We start from the raw sequence: 12,116 nt of genomic DNA, 5'->3' as shown, positions 1-12,116 counted from the left end.
TCCTGGTTTTCCCATCTCGGCCATAAAAAGCAGAGATGAGAATACCCCTTTAATATCTCTCCAATTACCGTAACCATAGTATCTTACCGATGCTACTGATTAAACATTAGATACGATCAGCGATGAAACCACATGCCAAGGCCTGCCATACACTGGGGGGAGATATACTATTGAAAATATGCCCGTTTCCTGGCACAAACTGCACCAGGACTCTGTAAAAGTGTCTAAAACATATCAGTGTGGTGCAAAGCATGTCAGAAAAACTTTTTGATAAGGGACATAGCTTCATGTGAAATGGGTGCAGCTTTGCGGGAAAGGGGGCATGGCCTAAATGCAACTTTGAGGTCTCGTTCACACGGGCGTGACAGCATTGCCGCGAGGATATCACATCGCTGGTCCATGTGGTATTGCTGCGGTTTCTCGTGGTGATAGTGCGACTTTGTAGAGCTTCAAAGTCGCAGGTGGTGCTACAAAGTTCCGCGCTTGAAGTATAAGCCCTACCCCGAAAATAAGCTGTAGCTAAAGAAAAAAAAAAATGTACAACTTAGAATCGCTGTCCGTGGCTCCGCTGCAGCTTCTCCCTGGTCTGGTCGTCGTCTGCTCTTCTGGCCGGGGATTGAAAAATCCCCACTTCCTGGAAACGCTGGCTGTGATTGGCTAAGCGTCAGTCAATCACAGCCAGCACTTGATGAATAGCTGTGATTGGCTAAGCGTCAGTCAAATCACAGCCAACGTTTCCAGGGATTTTTCAATCCCCGGCCAGATGATGCTGGAGAAACAGTGCCAGGACCGGGGGAGAAGACGCAGACGGGTTAACAGCGCTTCTAAGGTGATATATATATATTTTTTCTGCAGCTAGGGCTTTGGTTAGGGCTTTCACAGTAGAATTTTCTACTGTCAAAGTTGCATCGCACCACATAAAATCGCAGTTCCATGTGATGCGATGCAACAGAGGAAGGCTCCATAGGGAAACATGGGCTACAAAACCTCACGAGTCGCGGGCATATCATCGGACCCGCAAGGTTTTTGTGTCGGGATGTCGCATGCTACAAAACATCACAGGTGCGAATTAACCCATAGGAAAGCATGGGCTTCACTTAGATGCACTTTGTAGCATTGTAGCACGGTGACAAAATTGCGCAACTTTGTCGCCCGTGTGAACTGCCAAATCCTTGGCCCAAAATTTGTTGTAAAACTAAACCAACCACAAAGGTGGTATAAAACGTAGACTAGACAGTCTAAAGAAGCGCCAGACTTATCATCAAGCAGAGTCCATGTGATGAATCTGGTGCATTTAAAAAAAAAAATCGCTTTTTCCTCTAACATGAGCGAAAATCTATTGCGATTTTCCACTCGAGTAGGAAAAATCGTAGCAGGTTCTATTCTTGCACGGGTAACACGTGGATGGCTTCCATTGAAGTGAATGGAAGCAGTCCAATCCGCGGTGCTTCCGCAATGACAAAGTTTGCGGATTCCGCTCCATCCCAAGGTGATGACGCAGGAAAAGCAGAGGTCTAAAAAATTTTTTACAATCTGTGCGGCACAAGTTTAACGGCTCGCCATGCGGAACATCCACTGAACAGAAGAGAAGAAAAGAAAAACAGGTATGCGCGGGCGCCAGCTGGGCACAGGGTCGGATTCTGCATGCAAAATGAGACCCACCTGTGTGCAGCCGGCCTAAGCCTGTTGTACCTATTAGACAGTAAATCCGGCCTTCCCAGATCTCGCCCGTCAGGGACAGGATCTGTCATGCGGCCAGGAGGCTGCCTGCTCAAGGTACATGGTGCTGCCTGCTGATGGATGCCACCGAGCAGCGCCCAGTAACGGTTTATACGGCACATCTCTGCTGGCATGTTTTAGCACCGATCGGTATGACACAAACACAAACAATAAGTATTTTATGACCGACTATAAACAGACTTCCTACCTTGGTAAACCGCATTATTGCTTTCAACTACACTAATAATGTTAATCTGGAAGAAGGAGACAAATGCGACAGCAGTTACCATGGAAACAAGTCATTCGCCTAACACAGTGCTGTTCTTCGCGATGGTTTGCTATGTTATAGGGCCCTCTAGAGATCTGGGGAGATGATGGATGAGATGTAATGGGTGTAGTTACCCACAGCAACCCTTCTGGGCCCTGTATATTGGCCCTTTTACTAGGTCTTCAGATTTGGCGTTGTGTCGGTAAACTACAAACACTACTCCCTCCGCCCCGCACATGACAGCATTGTATCACTTGACCTCACACATTTCTGGTTCAGCAAACTGAAGGTTCGTTCCAAAGTCTTCGCCGGCACAAAATCTAAATGTGCAGTAGTGTGGTATCACATTATGACACGGAGGACTATTTTATACGGCTTGGCAGAATGCCTGCCCTACTTCTACAGACGTAGGACAACAGAGAAACCAGACGTCAGCATCTTCAGGCGGCAGCGCAAAGTGAGATACTTGCAGAAAACGATACAAGGTTCCTGCTGAGGGATCCAACACAAATACTGGCTGGAGAATGCAAATGTATCAGTGATGTCCCATTATGTCCAAGAAGAGGGGGTCACCTTTAAGTAGGAGCGGCTGAAATCTAGAATGTTCTGGTGTGCGGCAGGAACAAGTGGGGGTCCGCACCCCGCCAGCATCAGTGGCACCGCAGTACGATGGCAGGTTGGCACCCTGGAACCTTCCACACCTCTGTCACACAACGTGGACATTTGGCACGTTTTCCAGTTGATTCCCATAGAGTCAGAGGATGCTGCAGCAGTGCAAGTTATAAAGTTATTCCCTATCCACAGGACGGGGCTGAACATTATGATCAGTGGGGGTCCGACTGCCACCGCTCCATGTACTACAATGACAGTAAAGGTTCAAGTGCGCCGGCAGTCTCTGGTGCTGTCATTGAAGTGAATGGAGTGGCAGCACTCCTGCAGGACCTCAGCTCCATTCAGTCATGGACCAGCCAGACCCCTGTTCTTGGGAACAATGGGTGCCCCAGTGGTCTGACCCTCCGCAATCAAAGTTAGCCCCCCATCCTGTAGCACAATCCCTTTAAAGAGGACCTGACATATGTGTATTAGAAAAATTATAGTATTTCCCATGATTCTTTTCCACTAATGTAGTAAATGTATCGTATACAGCGGCAGTATACACCAATATATACACAGGAAAGGGTTAAAAAATAAATAAAAATATATTTTTAACACATTTTCATTTTTTTGTAATGTTTAGGTTGTATCTGTTTCGACATTAGACTATGACCAATAGCGAGGACTGTTTGGTCACATGACAGCTGAAGGGGTTGTCTGGGACTTTTAGGATTTTTTTCTATTGCTGACCCGGTGGGGGTCTGCTGTTCGGAGCCCCCGCTGATTAGCAGATTCCTGATGCTGCTCACGCTGATCATTGCGCAGCACCCGGCTGGGTATTGCAGGCGCAGCTCTTATTGAATTCAATAGGAGCTGCACCTGCAATATGAACTTAGGCTGCTGTGCTATATCAACACGATTCGCTTCCTGCCATGAGCGACGCGGGATACGCCATCGGATTTACGCCGCAGGAGTACCGCGATTAAAAACAAAAGAGTGCCTGTGCGTGATCGTGGATTTCTGCGGTCATATTAATGGAGACCTCCCGCAACGTAAATCCGGGGAAAATGAACATGCCGCATTTTTTTTACTGCTCGCAAAAATCCGCGGTAAGACTCCCACCTGTGAGCATTGGCAGGCAGAAAGCCATTAGGGCTCAATAGAACCTAATAGCTGAGGAATTCACATGCATTTTTCTGCAGTGGGAAGCGCTTAGCGATTCTGTCCGTGGGCATTCACCCTACAGTCAGCACAAACCGCGCAGCCGGCTGCACGCTGAGCTTGCACTCCCAGCAAGCAGAGGTCTCGCTGTACAGTCCACACGGACTTTCAGGGGTAATAGCGCTGGATTGGGAAGCCAGGTAAGTATATGAAATACTGTGTTTCCCTGATAATAAGCCCTACCCCGATAATGAGCCCTACCCAGATTCAATGAGATCATTCCATGAATGGCTGTGACTGGTTAATTGAGCGTCGGCTTCCATTGGCTGATGCGGCGCTCAATTAACCAATCAGAGCATTAGCTTGCTGGGAGGCATTCAAGGCCCGCTACCAGGAAGAAAAGCTCTGTTGGCATGAAGGACACAGAAGCCTGCAGCAGTGACGGAGACCAGCGTGAGGGACTAATGCCGGCTGCTAGGTGGGTATTATAAGACTTACTATTAGTAAAGGGTCCGTCTGTTGACTGTTGCTATGGACGGAGCCACTGCTTATATTCTAATATCATGTAGGAAATCTGGGAGGACCAACCACGACGCTTTGGTTGTTGCACAGAACATTATCAGAGTATAACCCATAAATTAGAAGCACCGATGCGCATAACTTATTAAAACGGCTTAAAATAATTAGCTGCATAGGTTGCCAGGGCTTTGATGTTTCATTCAGGAAACGGGAGGACGCCATCAGCTCGCTGAGCAGCATCACAGGTTTCTACGGAACCGGACGGCGCGCAAAACTGTCCCCTCAACCACAAGGAAAACAGCAATTACACAGAAATAACTGCAGCGCCATCAAGCCAGGAGTTCTTCCATGTGGGCAGTTACTGGAGCAGCTCCGGGAGGAGAGGCGCTCACTGCTGGTAAAGGGCTCTCTGTCAGGACTGAAGAGATCTGCTGGCAGGGCTGACATTTATACCAATATTGCGCACTAGGACATGGCAGATCCTTCGTAAATCCACCCCACTGCAGCGCTCCTCTAACCCACAACCTTGTGGCACGTCACACACTTCTTGGTCTTGTACAATCACCTTAGTAAATCTCCCCCTTTATTCTTAAATTCCTCTCGGTTTTCAAGATCTCTGCTTGCTGCCAAGAAACAGAAACCATCCTTAAACTTCTGGATGTAAATGTTTCTGAAGGAGAAATCTAGTATGGAATAACAGTTTGGTTTATTTTATCTACATTTTTATATAATGGTCTTAACTTCAGAGCTGTTAAAATAGAATAGTAATTATTAGGAAATTATATAGTACCAGGGTTTCTAGTGCGCAATGTGCCACACAGCTCTGCTACATGCACGACACACACACAGCACATGCAGCTCTGCTACATGCACGACACACACACACACACACACACACACACACACACACACACACACACACAGCACATACAGCTCTGCTACATGCACAACGCACGACACACACACACACACACACACACACACACACACACACACACACACACACACACAGCTCTGCTACATGCACGACACACACACACACACACACACACACACCTCTGCTACATGCACGACACACACAGCACATACAGCTCTGCTACATACAACCTTCATACAATAGGGATGAAAACCAGCACAGCAGAGTCCTGTATACACTGATCACCCCCTGGTCATGTGACCCTGGCCTGCTCCCACACAGGTGATTGATCACATGAAGGTGACATCATCACAGGTGCTGTAAGTACACGGTGGCTGTTAGAATTGCATCTCTTACAAATGCTCGCGGCCTCAGTTGCTAGGATATACTAACGAACACCTAGCCGTACAGCAGCTGTGTGCTTACAGGACCTGTGATGACATCCCTGTCATGTGATCGGGCACAGAGCATGTAACTCACTCACTTGGGATGAAGGACCTTTGATGACGTCACCATCATGTGATCAGGGGTGGAGCATGTAACTATTACTCCGCCCCATATCATCCGAAGCGAGTAACATGCACCGCCCGCAATAACATGACTGACATCACAGGTCCTTCATCCCGAGATCATCCCAAGTGAGTGAGTTATGCATCCCCTACAAACCCCCACTGCCTCAGTTGCTATGGAATAGGACTTATGATGACATCACAGTCATGTGATCAGGGGAAGAGCATGTAACTGACTGACTCAGTATGAAGGACCTTTGATGATGTCCTGTGATCAGGGTCAGAGCATGTAACTCACGCACAGACTGACAGGTGGTTGTTGGTAGTTTTTATTTGTTGTGGAGGCGCCGCTCAGAGCCGACCCAAAATAACGCAGCATGCCAGAGCACATTACAAAAGCTGGATGCACTCTGTTATAGTCAATGGGGTTGGTCCTACACTGTTTGGTTGCCTAATAGTACAGATCCATTTCCCAGAGGAATTCGGTTTTCCTGCCCCCATGATGGAACAGGGAAACTGGATCCATGAACGCACATGTGAACGCAACTTAAATGCTAGAATAGTTAGACAGTTTGTTCATGTAGGTCATAAATTGCTTTTACTCTGAAGGGTGCGTTCACACGCTGCAGAAACGCTGCGCTTTTATTGCAGTGGAAACATTTACTATTAAAGTGAATGGGATTAAAGCAAATCTTGTTCACATGTTGAGGAGGGAAAAAAATCCACCTCAGACCACGGTCATCGGCACTACAAGAAAAGAAGGTGCGCGGTGTCCATTGTCCTCTGCCAGGCTCACAGCTGGAATCCGTTGCGAACCTCCCGCATGCGGAATCCCTTCCACCCGTATGAGCCCAGCCTAACTTTGTTTGTGGTTTTGCCGCAGATGCGCTGAGGAAGTTCAGTAGAAATCTGCAGCGTTTCTGCAAGGTGTGAAGGCACCCTTATGCCGTGTTCACATGGGCGATGTTCACGGGTGAGGTCCATCTGATTCAAAGATGGGCAGAACTCACACGGCAAGAAAACCCATTAATACAAGCGATTATTCACTTGGACCAATAGTCCAAGTTTCAAAAGTGACTGCATGTCCAATTTTTGTGTAATTATTGCTTAAGAATCTCTCATTGGTTCCTATGGGAGCGTTCCAAAAAACGGATCAGACTCGCATGCCACGCACATAAAACATGGATGCAAATTGCATGTTTTTAATAGCAAAAAAGTATCGCAAGTGCATGAAAACTGCAGTGAAGTCGCAGGCACTTTTTCATTGCCCTACATCACAGTCGCCCGGTGAAGACACCCCGACACCTGCTAACTGACATTGTAGTCATCGATGTTAGCACGGCAAATACATGTTCTCCATAACAAACATGTCTACAGCTCCTCTATCCAAGGGACACAGAACACTTAGTGGGGGATGTATTGTTTAAGTCATGACCCGTTATCATATAAATCTGTACTATTCAATTACCAGTGCCTAAATCAAGGGCTCCATTGGGATGGGATACCCACATACTTCTAGGTTATCAATTATGCTACAACAGCCTTAATGAATGTATATCAGAACAGAATCTTTTGGGGTTTGATCTCCTTGTACAAGTCATACCTTATACCAGTGTACCGTGGCAATCCACGTTTATGGCTTACTGTCAGTCACAACTCCTGGCATCATGGCTCCTAGTAACTGACAGCAAGCAAGTATACTGAACATGAATAGAAGCGGATGAACTCCCTATACAGAGGTTAAGCTTTCTGTCTTATGCCTTACATTGTATGTCCACACGTGGCATATCTGCTGCCGATTAGTGTGTTACAATATAAAGCAAGTGTATGTGATTACAAGAAAGTTCAGCCATACGCAACATAAAATTGATTTTCGGTGCGGACTTTAAATCCACAACATACCAATTTATGGCGCAGAATTTCAGAACCGATTTCAGACCTTCAAATAAGCCAACGTTCATGTACCCTAAAAAGGGAGGATAAAGGTCCGTTTACACGCAAAGATAATCGCTCAAAATTCGTCAGACACTGACAGTTTTGAGCAATCATTTTGCATAGCTACTAATGGGCTAATCAGCACGATGGGCTCACATTTACACGCAACGGCTATCACTCAAAAGTGGTCGTTTGGACGAAATTGTGAGCGATAATCAGCCTTTACTTCCACCAGCCGTGTACAGATTACTCCAAGCTCTCCTGATATGTGTATTAGAACAATGGTGTTCCCCATGACTTTTTTTGTGCTAGCTTAGTAATGATCTATGGCCACAGCCACAAAGCGCTGTCCGCTGTTTACATTCAGAACAGAAAGAATAGCTATATTTTATTAGTTCACGTCTCCTTTTTCGTATACAGTGGCGGTATATGCCAATACATTCACCGAAAATGTGTAAAAAAAAAACAAAAAAACTATTTTTAACAAATATTACAGAAAAACTAAAATGTATGTCATATAGTGTGAGCTGTTTGGTCATGACAGTTAAAGGGGTTGTCTGGGACTTTTTGGATCTTTCCTATTGATGCCCTGTCTTTGGGATAGGTCATCCATAGATGATCAGTGGGGGGTCTGCTGCTCGGGGTCCCTGCTGATTCCCAATGCTGCTGTCACTATGGACCGCACAGGAAGCAGCCCGGGTTGGTATTGTGGGCGCAGCTCATATTGAATTCAACCCGGGTTACTGCGCTATGGTAACATGATCCACCTCCTGCGCAGTTAAAGGGAACCCCAGAAAGTCAGCGCGGACTGTGCAGCCTGACCACTGGCGCACGCTGTGCTCGCACTCTCATTGACTGCTATGGTAGTGCATGTGCAGTCAGCGGATCTCACTGCACAGTCCGCTATGACTTCCACGGATAACAGCGCTGGATTGGGGAGCCAGGTAAGTATAAGACATACCTCCCTGGACTCCAGGATTCTGCAATAGCATCACCATAACTCAGTTTATGGTTCTCATACCTAGTGACAAGTTCCCATTAAGTAGCTGCACCTGCAATACCAACCCTGACCAGTGGGCTATGGTCAGCGCAATCCACTTCCTGCACTGTATGTAGTAACAATGGCACCCTGAGAATCAGCTGATTGGCAGTCATCCCGAGCGGTGGACCCTCAACTATCATCTATTGAGGACCTATTCTGAGGACTAATCATTAATAGAAAAGAAAAATATCCCAGACAACCCATTGTGATACATATGAGGAACAGAGACTTCTGTAGTAGATGGCACTTTTCTGAAACTTGAAAAAAAAAAATGCAAAAATGAGCACAAATGATCCAGTGTTAGCCACTATATTTATGTGAATACCCAGACCACAATAAAGGCACGCAATGAAACTAAAATCCCCAAATCATAAAGACCAACTTAGAAGAGATGACTGTCAGGAGCGGAACAGGACTGCATGAGCAGTAATATATATGCAGACTCCAGGCAGGCGGGAGGAGCGGACACAGGACTGCATGAGCAGCAATATATATGCAGACTCCAGGCAGGCGGGAGGAGCGGAACAGGACTGCATGAGCAGTAATATATATGCAGACTCCAGGCAGGCGGGAGGAGCGGACACAGGACTGCATGAGCAGTAATATATATGCAGACTCCAGGCAGGCAGGAGGAGCGGACATAGGACTGCATGAGCAGTAATATATATGCAGACTCCAGGCAGGCGGGAGGAGCGGACACAGGACTGCATGAGCAGTAATATATATGCAGACTCCAGGCAGGCAGGAGGAGCGGACATAGGACTGCATGTGCAGTAATATATATGCAGACTCCAGGCAGGCGGGAGGAGCGGACATAGGACTGCATGAGCAGTAATGCATACGCAGATTCCAGGCAGGCGGGAGGAGCGGACATTAGATGCAGACTATAACACTCAATGTATCTTGTAATTCATAAGCCATGTATTACACGTCAGCACAGATATAATCACAGACCCACTGCGCAGGCAGTAGCAGGACGACTCACCCATTGGCCAGTTGTCATACACATGTTTAGCGATGTCTGCCGCTGAATCGTTTGGCGAAAAGAGAAATTCTTTTGTCTTGCCGCTTACCAAGATAAGACGTAAATTAATCTGCAAGAAAAGAGAAAAGAAGAAGTGAGTCATTTACAAAACAAACCTGCATAGCTTAAACACAAAAAACCTCAAAGTATCAGCGTCACGTATCTGGTTTCCTGAGATATACATACACCTCCATACGCTATATCATATGTACTTGGACGCTCGGGTTGTTACTACGTACAGGCGGCACTGTTCTCGTGCCGAGATAAATGACGTTAGCAGTATTCACAGAGAGCACTTAGAAAAGTAAATAGTCATCACTGACAATGAGAGCCATTTATGAATACTGCCATCATTGGCGCACCAGACCCCCACCCAATGACATCGGGCCGTTACAGATACGGCGTTTGAATAGAGCTTTGAAAGAAGAAAGAAGAAAAAGTAATCTTAAACAACCGCGGGTTTAGACCAACATGTGTACGAGAATTTGCTAAATTTTCATCCACACGGCGGGGCCAATCCATCGTGGCCAGGCCTGGCGGAACCGCCATTGCAGCGCGGACTTCAAACAGTTCTATAGTCAAGCAGCAGACAGAATAAAGTAGAAAGTGATCTCAACTAGTTGTCAGACGAGATTTCACTTTCTACCCTCGTTAACGGCACAGCTTTTCGATACTTCTAAAGATTGTTCAGGTTTTGGTTGTGTTACGTTAAGAGACTTCATCACAGATTAAGGCATTTTTGTTACATGCAGAGCTCTTTTTCTTTAAAATGCTGAAAACCTCAGCACCACCTGACTATTCTAAGTCATTGGGGTCAGTTGGGCAACGGATCACACATTGCGTTGTGGTTTACATTATAAACCACAATGCAGATGTGAACACAGCCTCAAGAGAAAGAAGCAAAGTTTTAATTTCCGAGAAACAGTGTCACTCAAGTCCATGGGCCATGTATGACAATACAAGAGGACGGGATACCAGACAGCAAAAAGTGGTGCTAGAGAAAGCGAGATCCTTCTTATAAAGCCTGGACAACTGCTTTAAAGAGTGATTAAACATAAACATACATTCAGGTGACTTTTCAGAATAAGCTGCCATATGTACATGAGGAATAACACGATTTCTGGCCACGTGCATATTGTATTTTGCCCCATTTTCCCCTCTGCAGGCTGCATCGCTATTCTGCAGTTCTCTCTGAGCTGGAGAAAACCGCAGATTCTATCTGCAGAACATACAGAAAGATCAGTATCGTGGCGGGCACTATACAGCAATACTCTGTGGTATGTATGTGATTCCAATACTTGTGGGTCTAGAGGGGCATTGTCTCCCCTTAAGGAGAGCACCCAAAAAGTGTGTGGAGACACCTAGTGGGTGAGTGGGTCAGGATATGGCACTGTCTATCCCCAATGGTGCTCTCCTTAAGGAGAGAAGACATCCCTCTTGACCCATGTCACAGCACTCTCACCAGCCAAGCCAGAAACCTACTGCAAACTAATGAGGGGCAAAGCTCCTGAAATAGCTGTCTGTGTATGGATTCTGGCTTGGTTTCCTATTCCCAATCATTGTTATGAAGACTTGTGTAAAGGATCTGACAGATTCAAAAGGAATCCTGCCATCCAATAGGTGGCGCTGCAGAGGTATTGTTCCATCTTCCTTTTTTACAGCCAGTACTTGCAACACAGTAAATCATTTACCATTAGCTGCAATCACGTATTTCTGAAGCTCTGCTTCTGTCTTCCTTTCCATAGACTTCCAGTAATCTATCTCATCTCTGTTACTATAGACAAACTTGACATAACAATACAGGGTGGACAGTAAATTAAAAGGCAGTCTGACTTCTAGTTGCCAGCAATTTAGAGGGAATTTTCAGTATAAAATACATTATTTCAGATAAATGGTTTTCACTTTTGCTAATAATCTCACCGGCTATCATATTAACCCAAGCTGCCCCAGAGTGCAGTGACCATTTAAATATCATTGACCTATATACAATGAAGAGGCTGTAGCACACAGCCTGGTGGACTGATCATATATTGATGACTTATCCTAAGGATAGGCCATCAATATATCCAAGTTCCACAAAACCCCCTTTAAGGATCACGGACAAAGCATGACACATTCATTCTCAGTTTTGCCTTTAGCGCCAAACCGAAAGCAGGCGCTGCGTATATGGGGGCAACACTATACATAAAGCCATGGACACAGACATGCTTTAACTAAATTCAGAAGTCATGTCCCAAGCCCAATCACCTCTGGCTGTTCAAAGTGAATTTCCCTTTAAGGCTGGCTTCACGCGGTCGAGAATCTCACACGACTCACAAAACTTGCGTGAATATGAACTCCGTTCTTTTGAATCGAGTCATACACATGAGATGTTTTCTCTCACTGAGGAATTTAAAAAATCGTTACAGGTTCTTTTTGTGTTCCTTGGA

At 46.0% G+C, this 12,116-nt stretch overlaps 1 protein-coding gene across 1 annotated transcript in view; it reads right to left on the bottom strand.

Annotated features, from left to right (window-relative positions):
• Window positions 1-12,116, bottom strand: part of UBL3 (ubiquitin like 3) — a 116,652-nt gene that overhangs the window by 23,039 nt on the left and 81,497 nt on the right. Inside the window, exon 2 of the mRNA XM_066583147.1 lies at window positions 9,649-9,757. Within this exon, the coding sequence (XP_066439244.1) occupies window positions 9,649-9,757 (109 nt within the window). The remainder of the gene's footprint in view (window positions 1-9,648; window positions 9,758-12,116) is intronic.

Source organism: Eleutherodactylus coqui, chromosome 1, assembly GCF_035609145.1.
Source record: "Eleutherodactylus coqui strain aEleCoq1 chromosome 1, aEleCoq1.hap1, whole genome shotgun sequence".
Classification (NCBI taxonomy): domain Eukaryota; kingdom Metazoa; phylum Chordata; class Amphibia; order Anura; family Eleutherodactylidae; genus Eleutherodactylus; species Eleutherodactylus coqui.
This window is presented reverse-complemented; position numbering and strand designations above follow the sequence as displayed.